Source organism: Formica exsecta, unplaced genomic scaffold, assembly GCF_003651465.1.
Source record: "Formica exsecta isolate Colony F162 unplaced genomic scaffold, ASM365146v1 scaffold1097, whole genome shotgun sequence".
NCBI classification, from domain to species: domain Eukaryota; kingdom Metazoa; phylum Arthropoda; class Insecta; order Hymenoptera; family Formicidae; genus Formica; species Formica exsecta.
In genome coordinates this window covers 4654-17790 of record NW_021848436.1, presented here as the reverse complement: position 1 = coordinate 17790, position 13137 = coordinate 4654, and the positions used below count along the sequence as shown (strand labels likewise).

Genomic DNA, 13137 nt, shown 5'->3' with positions numbered 1-13137 from the left:
AGAAAAAAAAATAAAGTAAGAGAAAGAATGAAATTCTTTGGTAGACTCACTATTTGTTGTGTGCGAAGGTGATGACTTTAAAAATTTCGCTGGATAAGAGAGCTAAGATCTATCTCTGGACTCGGCTGTGCGGAAGGAGTGGCTCGGAGATCGCTCGGTTCCGGCGGTGTTTGTTCGATCCCTCAAGGGCACACCACTTGTCACTTGCCCGCACGAATTTTGTAAAATTTCAATATCGTGAAACTCCTTGCACTACCACAATCGCAGAGAGAACTTGCGAGAATCGATAAACTTTTAAAGACTTAAATAATCAGCGCGGACTGTAGGCAGACTCGGTGCGACCGTTCGAGTCGAGAGCCGAAGATGAATTGAATTTTCTGAGGGAGGATTTCGCGTAAATCGAATCTTGGCGTCTCTTCGCATACCCTCTCCATTAGGCAAGCAATATTCTTTTTTAACGAATCAGTCTTTAAAATGGTGCCCCTCTCATGAGTTGAGGGCGTCTCCCTTCCAAAAGAAGGTCCAAGAGTTAGCGCCTATTGGTGTAGGCTTTTGTTTTTAAAAATTAAGTCTCGCCCACTGGAGAGTCCGCCATGATCGGCCAAGTTGACAGTTTTATTGTTCACTTGAGTTTTATCTTAAACAGATAACGCGCAAGGGTGGTCTAGCAGGCGAGCACGTAGTGTCGAATGTCGCGAGTTTCAGTCGCGGATCATAGTTACATAAATAAGATAACACTCTAGTTCTTAGAAGGGCCTTTATTCGAGACTCTTCTCGTCACACCTTTTCACTAGAGGACTTCCAAGAAAAAATATTATTTGATATATTTATTAGTCTCTTGCATGCGCACTGTTTAGATTTCAAGCCTTCTCACGGTTCGAGTATCTCTTAATTGTTGTTTAAAATTCTTGGTCTTCTAGGGGGCCTTTGTTCGAATATTTATCACGCATGGTTTAGGCTTTGAAATATTAGTCTCGCCCGCTAGATATTCCTTTAGTTTATTGTTTATAGTGCAAAGAGTTCCAGAGCGTAGGCGTTTAATATTACGTGAAAGAAGAGAATCGTGGAGTCCACCGGACGTAACAGTATTATAACAGAACATCAGTCGGGCTTTAGAAAACAGTATTCATGTGAAGCAGCCATTCAAACAGTCATTGATGAATGGAAATTGATAGTTAGTGAGGCAAAAATGGTAGGGGTAATTTTCATGGATTTTAAGCGAGCCTTTGAAACAATAAATAGAGAAAAATTATTAGAGAAATTATATCAATATAAAATTAGAGGAATGGTTATAGAATGGTTAAAATCATATTTAAAGGATAGAACACAGCAGGTTCAATTTAATAATACATTGTCTAAATTAATGACCACAGAATATGGAGTACCGCAAGGATCTGTATTAGGACCTTTGTTATTTATAGTATATATAAATGATATAATAAAAATCTGTCCAAAAGGATGTAGTATGAAAATGTTTGCAGATGATACGTTAATATATGTAACTGAAGAAAGCAGCGCGGAATTAGAGGGTAAACTGAATATAGCATTTACTATAGTAAAAGACTGGATGAATATAAATAAGTTAAAAATGAATGCAGGAAAAACGAAATATATGATTGTTAGAAGTATAAGAAAAGAACTGCGAGGTAATATAACATTGAAATGTTTGGATGGAACTGAGATTGAACGTGTGGAAATAATGAAATACCTAGGCATATTTATTGACGATAGACTACGATTTAAGGACCACAGTGATTATATGCTAAAGAAAATAGGGAAAAAAATGAGTTTTTTGAATAGAATAGGTAATTATATATTGGCATACACTAGATGTATTGTATATAAGACAATTATAACGCCTCACTTTGAGTATTGTGCGACGCTGTTAATTGATATAGGGAGAAACACAGCTGAGTAAATTGCAAAAAGCACAAAACCGGGCCATGAGGATCATATTGAAATGTGATAGACATATCAAAGTGGAGCGTATGCTGCAAGCGCTGCAGTTTATGTCCATAAAACAGAGGCTATATTATAATGTGTGTATATCTATTTTTAAAATTGTAAGGAACATGTTACCGGAGCAATTAAGAAATAGATTAGAAATAGTGGGAAATGAGAGTGAAAGATAAACACGACAAACTGGGGATATTGCAATAAAATCGCAGAACAAGGAGTGCGCAAAAGAGTATGTTTTACGAAGGAGTAAAAATGTATAACGCCTTGGCAGCTGAAATAAAGCGGAATGAAAAAATTGTGCCGTTTAAGCAAATGTTAAAGAAGTATATTGTAATTAATGTAAACTAGATTTGTATTACAAATAGCTGAGAAAGCTAATAAAGATCAATCAATCAATCAATCTCTTTCTCTCTATCTCTCTCTCTCTCTCGCTCTCTCCCCTCCCCCCTCTCTCTCTCTCTTTCTCTCTCATTCGTCTTTCCTTCTTCCTTTTTCTCTCTATATATATTAATTAAATATATTTAACTTTTTTTACTTTAACTATATTTTTTTTAACTGTCAAACTGTCAAACGACACGAGTGAAGCAAGCGTAAATACAACACATCATATCGCAAAGCTCGCCGCGCAACTCGACAACCAATCAAACACGCGGAAAAGCGGCAATAATATCTGCGACACATTTCGACTCCGAACACGCACTTTTTGGTACACAAGGATTTTTTTATAGAGAATTATACACGGAATTATAGTGTTAGAACGTTATATCCACTCAATTCCTACAAGTACTTAAAACTATTTAACACAATAAAAGATACTTCTATTTATATACATATATGAACATGCTGTAGGTCCAGTAATAACCGTATAACCGTATGCAGGTAAAGCGGATTGGACCGAGTAGGGAAGTTTTTTACCATTTTGCGATTTTTACAAAGACTAAAAGCATAAATGCACAATATAATTTCTTCAAAAATATTTTTTAAGTAATCATTTAATATTGATACAGAGTTATTTATTTTACAATGCTTCGTTAATAAATGATGCTATTTTGTCCATCATAGTGATATGACTACCTTCCATGTAATGAATTTGCACTGCATTTTCAGTAATCTAAAAATAATTTTTCTTTTAAGAAATATCTTAAAAATGATAAAATGTGTTACTTTAATCAAAATTTTACCTTATGTAGACCATAATCTTCTTCAGGAAAAGTGATAGGCCTAAGTGTGGGTTTTAATAGTATTATAGATGATTTTAAGGGTGGCAATGAAGATATATCATAATCTTGTATAGCAATTATATGATCGTAAATCGTTGTATATAAGAGTTTTTGATTTTCAACACTTAATACATTCTTCTTCGAAAAGTGAGCAGTAAGTAGTTCTAATTTCTCCTCCCATGTAGTGCACTTATTCAGCTCTGGAGCAGCCTGTAAATAACGTAAATATTGTATTTTGTATAAATAATAATAAAATTGTAATCTACATTTAAAATTGAGACAGTGATATGAAAGATTATACTGTATTTTCATATTCTGAAGATACTCCATGTCTGTATTCCTATTGCTTAATTATTTTTTTTTTATTTTTGAACTATGTAAGTTAAATTATTTTGTCTATTATCAGCAATAATTTGTAATCAAGAATAATTCTTTGAATATGATACCCATTTTATATATATTCTCAAATAATAAACAATACATTTTAATCATTGTAAATATTATATAATTCTTATGTACTGTTATTATTATCATTTTTAATTATTCAATGAAACGTTAAAGATATTTTACGTTAAAGATATTTTACTATTTTAAAGTGCATATAAGACTTTCAGAATTAGATTTAAATACTTTAATAAATTATCATATTTTATATACTCTTTCATATATATTGTATGTAAACATAATTATGTAAACTATTTTCGTAGTAAAGTCATAATAGTGGTTTTAGTAATTGACTAACCATTTCGCTGTCATATTCGAAATATATATTTAATTAACGAAGTAGAATGTTATTTTGTAGTTCTTGTTGCGAAGTATATTGCGAATAATTAAAAAATTTTTCAACCAAAAATTTCATCCAATCAGGAGCTCCATCTATAAGTATTAACCGTCCAATGAAATTCTTAGTTTCTAATAATCTTGCTAATTCAATGGCAATTAAGGATCCAAATGAATAACCCACTATTAAAAATTCTTTTTGATCTTCCATTTTCTCCATTATGTACTAAAAAAATAAACATAAGCATATATGAGATAGTATGTAAAAAAGCGTGTGTATAATCAAATATTATTGTTTAAATACACAGCAATTTAAATAAAGATTTTAAATAGATTATCTTATAATTTCGTACAGGCAGAATATATGCTGCTGATTTCATTATTGAACGAGTAGCATTCGGCATATTAAATGCACCGTGTTGCAAACACATCGCCAAAGATTTAATTTTCGATTCTATCCGTTTATATACGCTTGCAGATCCGTCGACTCCAGGTATAAGAAATATTTTGTTTCCAGCAATATTCATTTTTGTATTGAGTTCTACATAAATATCTGGACTGAAATCAGTATCGTTAAGTTTTCGTGTCAATGTTTTAAAACCGTCCAAATTATTTGTAGCAGCTTCAGTAGCATCGTACGTATTTTCTTGCTCGGTTGCATTTGTCATTTTTCTTAGTGCAGCAAGATTGAGATTTATAATATTTTGTTCTGTCAATAAAATATCAAATTCTTTCTCCAATGTTTGTTTAATTTCTACCACCATCATTGAATCCATACCTAGCTCAGTCAGTAATACGTTTGGCGTCATTATGTTTAGATTTTTCAATCCTATTTTAAAAATAAAATATTTTGATGTGATTTTAAAAATAATAATATTTGACTTAATCTTAAAACAATGTAACAATTATTGAAGTGCATTAAAGATATTACATTTTTTTGTAATATCTTTAATGCACTTTATTATATTAATATAATGTACTCTTAATAACATTATTGAATAAAAATTTGCTTCCCACTCGGCATGTAATATTGCTGAAATATTGTAATGTTCGGAAATGGTACAGAAATATTTAATTTATGTTTCCATTGTAACTTTGCATCCGAAATATTTTAGAAATGTACCTGCATCATGTGTTTTTAAATATTGCATTTGCAATATTTTTAAAATCTTTTAGAAAGTCCTTTTGTAACTAGTCCCTAACAACATACCTTCTCCGGAGGACATCCGGAGAGTATCCAGAGAACATTCAGAGATTGTTGAAAGGTGTAATATTTCAAATGGAATATTGCAGCAATGTATCAGAAATATTACATGCCGAGTGGGTTCGTATAAATGTTGTGTCACAAATTTTTTTATATTATAGTTGCTTATAAACTTACCCATAATATTTGTAACCGCTTCAAGTGGATTTATTGCTTGGCTAGAATTTTTTCTGTCTGCAACAATCATGCTACTTACGATTGATCGATCGTGTAGCAAAAATACTTCTAATGTGTCCAAGCAAGAGGATATTCTTTGTTGCAACGTACCTCCAATAACAAGTTCTTTGTCATCTTTTTGCATATCTGCGGCAAGTCCAACTTCACCAATTGCGCCCCACTCTATAGCCAAACCATGTAAACCTTCTTTCATTCTTCTTTCACAAATTCTTTCCATTACGGAATTTGCCATTCCGTAATTTGTTTGGCCTACGTTACCTCTTCCGCATGAAACGGAAGAAAATACGACAAAATGTCGAAGTTGAGTGCAAATTATTCTCGATAATTCGTCCATCTTTTTTGTCATCCATGCCTTTGACATGAAAGATTCTTCAAATGTTTGTGGAGATTGATTCTTGAATAAGCCGTCTTTCAATACAACTGCGAGATTAAATATTGCATCCACAGGACCTTGTTCTTCGGCAAATTTTAATATAGATTCACAGTCTTTATATCTCAAAGTATCTGTAGCTGAAGCAGCTGTAACAATTTGCCGCTCTTTATCCCAGTTCGTGAAGTCACTATTACATTTTTTGCACCACGTAAAATCAACCAATTAATTAATTCCAGACCAAAACCACCTAGACCACCTAAAACGATGTAGCATTTGTGTTCCAGACAGTAATACCGGGGATGTGCAAGTATAGGCGCATTCAAGGGTTCATCTTTTTCATGAATTTTTATTATTACCTGAAAATAATATTGAATTAATACAATATTGTAATATATTTTGATATATATATATAATTTTCGATAATCTTACCGTAATATTTTTCTACAGAAATACCGTAATACTTTTTTACAAAGTAATGAGACAAATCAATTGATATAAAGAAAATAATCGTTTTTTAAAAAACTATGCAGTTATTTATAATGTATTTTTTAAAAACAATTATTTGTGTTTTTTACACCAATTGATTCATCTCATTATTCTGTGTATAAAAGTATTACGGTAAGATTATCGAAAACTAAATATTTTACGAAATATTTTATTTTTTATGTCAAAATATGTCAAATCAAGATATAAAATAACTCGAAAAATACTTAATAAAAAAATATTATTATTTATTCATTCTTTATTATAGTGTTTTGAAAAAGTCTCAAAAAGGATTATAAGAATATACAATAAAAAATAGGGGGTTTTATTTATAAAAATAAAGTTGACTTTGAAATAACCCTCTGGACTTTGATCCTAGGTCAAATAAAGATCACCATCAGATGACCTCCTCAATATCAAACAACTTTTGTCTGAAACATTTTTGTCTTAAACTTAAGGGCTCTGAAATATTCCAGCGGTTTGATTTGCGCGCGTGCGTGCGTGCGTGCGTGCGTGCGTGCGTGCGTGCGTGCGTGCGGGTGCGGTTGCTGGTGCGGTTTCGGGTGCGGATGTGGGTGCGCGTGAGCATGTGTGTGTAATAAACAGAAAATGAGGACAGTTTTTATTTACCTATATGTAATATTGAACATAACATAAAGAAAACGAAAACTGTGTGCATTTTACGAGATTTTTTTTTTTTAAGAACATTAGTATTTTAAGTCTGAAATAAAAGGCTTTAATATTAAATATTTGAGTAAAAAACAGCGGTTTAATTAAGAACCTGACGCGGTAAATAATGCACGAATTATTTTTATATATGTTTCATGTTATTTTTACATATGTTTTAAAAAACCGATTAATATTTGCTGAAGATGGTCCAAAACTAGGACCGAAACATCTATATAATAAACAAAAAACATATAAAAAAATATTCGCACATTATTTACCGCGCCAGGCTCTTAATTAGCCCGCTATTTTTTACTCAGATATTTAGTATTTCAATTTCTTATTCCCTTCATTTTATATATACTAAAAAATGATTATACCTTGCCAATATGCTTTCCAGTAGTCATATATCTAAACGCAGTTTCTATTTCATCCCTTTCAAAAACTTTTCTGCATAACGGTTTGATAGCCTTTTTCTTTATACCTTCTATTATTTTATTCGATAATATTACTTTGTTCTCTTGTTTCGCACTAAATAATTTATCCAATTTTATACCGTAAAAACTAATGCCTCTTGAGAATACAGATATTTCTAAAGGATTATTAGAAATCATATCAAACATTCCAATTTCGAGGAAACGACCACTTTTTGCTAAGCAACGGATGGATGCTTGCAGTTTTTCTCCAGCTAAAGAATTCAGTACGATATCCACTCCGCGACCTTTCGTCTTCTGGATAATCATTTGTTCAAAACTCATGTCTCGAGAGTTTCCGATATGATCCTCAGGAATAGAAGGAAATATTTTTCTTATAAAGTGTCGTTTCTCGACATTTCCAACTGTTGTAAATACTTCGCAACCTTCGTCAAGTGCAAGGTAAATTGCTGCCTGACCAACACTTCCCGTACCAGAATGAATTAACACTTTCTCGCCTTTCTTCATTTTACCTCTCAAATGCAAAGCGTAATAGCATGTACTATATGCACATGGAACCGTCGCGGCGTCTTCCATTGTCCACTCGTCAGGTATGATCCAACTAAGTGTTTTGTCAGCTACGCAAATATTTGCGAATCCACTAAAAATAGTAATTTAGAAAAAAAAAATCTATTATTTATTATATTAAAGTTACATTAATAAAGTTTTTTTTATTTTGAATGATATTCTTTATATAGGAAAGTAAAAAAAACATGCGAAATATAACAATTCTTTCATTTTTTTACTTCATTAAACACTTCTTTAATTTAAATATAAAAAAATTATTTTATTTACTAAAATTAACAGTTTATTTACTAAAAATATATTAATTGAGATTCTGTGTGCGTATCACTATCTTACCCATTTGAACACATTCCCATTATTCTTTGTCCATTTTTATTAAAACCAACAAATTCTATTCCAATTAAAGAACTATTATTTTGTTCAAAAGATGCCGCGGAAGTCGAAAAGAGTTTACCGCTAGCTATCATGACGTCTTTAAAATTGATGGACGCATAGACTATTCTTATCAGATTTTCTTCATCATTATTGACCAAAGATATCCTGTTTTGCAGCCAACAAAGAGTACTTAAATCACCTCGCACCTAAAATAAATAAACATAATGAATTATTTTAATCTTATTAAAATTACAGTAAATTATTACTTAATCAATAAATAAAAGTATCACAAAGCATTATCATAATTTTTCCTAAATACCGAATCTTCTTAACATACCATTTGAGAAACATAAGCACTCTGCACGAGTTTTGGTTTTAGTAATGGTAATGGAAAATACCTGTAAGAACCCCAAATTTTACCGGAACGTATAACATTGATGGGTAAATCCAGCTGTAGTTGCCTCATGTACAATGATTCTTGCAATGAAAAAGTAGGCGCATCTTTATCTTGAATAAATACACCTTTAATCATTTTACCGCCCGGTTCTTTTCGCAAACAATTTACAAGGCCGATTAGTCCGCATTCGAAGTCCCCTTCTGCAACGACTATAATCCTTGTAGTTTCATTTTCTACGTTCATGAATGATTTAAGCCTGTCTATCCATGAGAATTCATAATTATTTATATACACGATCTGTTGACTATTCTTAATATCGTGTATTTTTCTTAATAATATAATTGTCTTATCGTTGGTGCGTTTCTCCAAAATTACTTTTAATCCATACTTATCCAGACATGAGTAGTCATAGCTAACATCCAACTCTTCCAATGTTAGAAGAAATCCCTCAGGCAGTATGACAGATAATAATTGTTCATATAATTTGTTTTTATTTTTTGTTAAAATTCTGAAACCTATGATCATCAAACAATTTTCATTTTTTGACAGTTTATCAAATTCAATTGTAGAAACATTGTTAGGCAAGGCGATATCTTTGAATCGTCCGTGTGTTGCCACCAGTTTGATATCGGATTGAATTTGCGGTAAATCATCTAGAACTTTATTCACAAATAAACAATTTAAATTCTCCGGCATCACTTGATCGCTATCCTCCACAAATTCGATTATTTTTACGTTTATCATATTGTAACACTCGAGCGCAAGATGCACCGACATTCTTGTTATATCTTCTAAGAACATTATATCTAGATCCCTATGAGCAACAAACTTGTACTCTTCAAGAACGGGATTGATCTCTCTTTGTTGGCGAGATATAGCTGTAGTCACGACGCCGCTTATTTCAATTCCTCCGGATATCAAAGCATCTAAATGCTTATAATTTTGTACAAGGACTTCTGCAATATAATACAATAGCAATAGCGCATATTTTATATGTATATTTTTAGAAAAATAATATCGGGTTAAATATTGTGCTCATTTATATTACTGTAAACATACGTTTTTCTTCATTTGGAAGCTTTTCAATTTGTTCTATATGAGATTTTGGATCGATTACTACTTTACGAATTCTTGTTGGTACGAAGAGACTTCTCGAATCCAGTCCTAAAATCATCATCTGTAACATGTTATCCATAAATGTTGTCCAGTTGTCAGTCCAGGCAATATGACCATTCTTTCCCCTAATTGACGCGCTTTTCAGTCCACGAAATTCGCCGGTATATTGATAACCACGAAGCTTCAATTCTTTATAGATATCTTTCGTATTCATTTCCTCTTCATCATTGTCATTTCGATCAATAAACGTAGTACATATTTTTTCGTCTTCAATATTATTTGGAATTCGTATTGTTCCAGTAACAACAGCATTGCTTCCTTCGATTATTTCGAATTTGCTACTACCTGTAAAAATATAGATATCGATTTCTTGTGAATGTAGCTTATAACGCAGTTCTAATAGTGCATTTTCTGCTCAAATCTGCGGTCACTCTATTGACAGATTGTTCTAACGATTTATTTATTGATAGGGTTGGGTAAATTTTTTTTTTTTTGACTGATTATAAGTTAAGTTTAAAGTTAATGACCCAAAAATTAATTAAGTTTACGTTAAAAATTACTTAAACAAAAATTAACTCAGTTAAAGTTAAGTTAACAAAATATTAATTTATTAAAGTTAAATGTTTATCTCTATCCAACAGTGAATCGACACATCTGATAAACTTGTTGTACGACAAATAAAATATTCGCATTATGATCAACCATTTTCACACGACTTTAATTGATGAATTGTTTTAATTTGTATAAAAAGAGTTAGTTTAATAAGTTAATGTTAATGCATTTAAAAATAACTAGTTTAAGGCTTGGTTCCACAATTTACTTTAACCGGAGTTTAACTCGTTAATGGAAGATTCACATTGCATCTGATGTTCGATGTACGACGTCCGATTGGATACATCGGACATCAGCGTAATTTATTTTTTTATTCACTATAGGAGGATTAACTGGTGTAATACTTTCTAATTCATCAATTGATATTATTCTCCATGATACGTAATTTTTCTAATATTTTTAATTTGAGAGGCTCTATCATCTAAGCGAATAATTATAAATTTATTTTTTTTTAATTCCTCACTAGAATGATTAAATTCCTATCCTCCAATTAATCATAGATATAATGAAATTCCTTCAATTTAAACTACTTTCCCATTTATAAATTTTTTAATATGGCAGATTAAGTTGTGGAACTGGGCCTAAGTTAAAGTTTAATACGTTTAAAATTAACTAAATTAAATTAAAAGTTATTAACTTTTCAACTTTTTAAATTAACTTTTAACTGTTTAACTAGTTGCTATCTAATCCTGTTTATTGGATATAAATCTTTTCTCAATTCATATGTTATACAATCTTATCTCTTATTTGTGTTTTATGGAAAAATTTTTCATTTTTCTTGTATATCTAATTTGTATGATTAATTTAATTATGGTAATAATTTAATAAGTTTAATAACTTAATTATAGTATAAATTACCTTTTTGCATCATAAGAACTAAATCGACAGGACTTTGTTTTGATAATATTATAGAGCGTAGAAAATTGATATCTTCAAATACAATTGGTATATCGAAGTAATCTTGTTTTTTCAACCAGCTGATCATCTGCCATATAAGTAAAAGATATCCCATAATCGGAAATAAATTTTCTCCATTAATGACATGTCCACTCATATATATAAATTCTTCATCTAACAAATTAATAGTGACAATTACTTCTCCTTTGTCGATTGTTTTTTGTCCGATATAACGGTATGTATACCAATCTTTGGAATGATCCCATCTGCAAAAAAATGTCATTAATTCAACAATGTATAGAATATTAGTTTGCGTTTTTATCATCGTTAAAAATAATGCAATTTAATATTCTGCTTTATAAAATTCCACTATTTTTCTATAGCGAACATAACTGAAGAATCTTGTGTTACATTAAACAGAATTTACCTTATAAGATGAGAAATCATCGGTGTACCACGACTTACAGGAAACTTAACTTCAGTTCAAACTTAACTTCACGACTTACAGGAAACTTAACTTCTGGATATAAATTTGCGATTTGCGGCTGTAATCCTGCATTATAAAGTTTTCCAATTCCGTGTAAAAATATTTCAATATTCGATTTGTGAGAGAATTTGTATAACGCGACATTTGTCACTGTTGTCTCTAAGGAATCATTAAGAATGTATTGTAGAATGTCATGTGGCGCTATCTCAATCGTCACTGCATCGTTTGGAATAAAACGTAAAGTTTCTGAGAATAATACCGGGTCTAGCAAATGATTTGTATAATATTCTGCTAAACTTGACTTTGGAAATGCGCTGAACCATTCATAAGACTCATTCGACACACTCAACCATTTTGAGCTTGGATACGCTTGTTGTGGCAATATTTGATTCATGTACTCCAAAAGTTTAATTCTTGCGGGCTCGACGTAACGACTATGAAAAGGTATACGTCCGAAGGAAATTTCTTTTATAGAAATATTGTCATTCTGAATAGAAATAAATTTTATCATTTATTTAAAATTCAATATAATTATAAGTATATAAACTCTTCACAAAAATTAGAGGAACACTTAACTTTTCTTTAAAAATAGGCAAAATTCAGAACTATAACTTCGTTAAAAATGAACGAAATTAAAATCCAAAAAAGGATTTCAAAGCTTAAAATGTCAATTTTCAAAAAAAAATTTTAATTTTTCTTTTTTACCAAAATTTGAAAAAAGCTGATCTCCTTGTGATACGCTTTGGATAATGTTAACGTCAGCGGTATTTTTCCAACTCTCGGTAAAAAAAGACTAAACAATTTTTTTTTGTTCTTCTTGACACTTAGCAAAGATAATATACTATCAGTGCATTAAAAAAGAATATTCTTATTGTTAATTAAACTTTATTTTCCATTTTTTTCTTTTTTTACTATTAAAATTAAGCAACTTCACAATTTTTTGTACGTTTTGCCCCATAAAACCATAGTGGCCACTATAAAAAAAATTTCATAGTTATTCGGTAAATTTTTTTTAGATGCAGGATACTTAAAAGTACAAAAAAACGTTAAGAATAAATATTTGTTGTTGTTCTAGACAATTGTTTTCTGGGTCAAAATGAAACAGGGAAAAATCGCTAATTTTTACGTTATTTTCATCTATTTGCATCATGTCTACATTTATACCATTCGATAGAGCAAAGTTTCAGCTTTAAGAATCTGTTTTTTTAATTGCGGTACGATGATTTTTAACGGAGTTATGAGCAATTAAAGATCAAATGCTCATTTTTTATTTAATCCGCGATAATCCAGTAACAAAAAATTTTAGAAACATTTTAAAAAACGTTTTTGTAGG

The 13137-nt window shown here is 30.8% G+C and overlaps 1 protein-coding gene across 1 annotated transcript in view; it reads right to left on the bottom strand.

The window, feature by feature from the left end:
* Window positions 1-2934: 2934 nt before the first annotated feature.
* The window catches only part of LOC115235366 (fatty acid synthase-like), a 14438-nt gene continuing 4235 nt past the window's right edge, over window positions 2935-13137 (bottom strand). The window contains 13 exon segments of the mRNA XM_029807106.1: window positions 2935-3070; window positions 3141-3389; window positions 3922-4185; window positions 4313-4788; window positions 5341-5928; window positions 5931-6129; window positions 7303-7996; window positions 8257-8501; window positions 8633-9648; window positions 9752-10153; window positions 11279-11583; window positions 11745-11784; window positions 11826-12291. Coding sequence (XP_029662966.1) covers window positions 2978-3070; window positions 3141-3389; window positions 3922-4185; window positions 4313-4788; window positions 5341-5928; window positions 5931-6129; window positions 7303-7996; window positions 8257-8501; window positions 8633-9648; window positions 9752-10153; window positions 11279-11583; window positions 11745-11784; window positions 11826-12291 — 5037 coding nt within the window. The 3' untranslated portion in view covers window positions 2935-2977.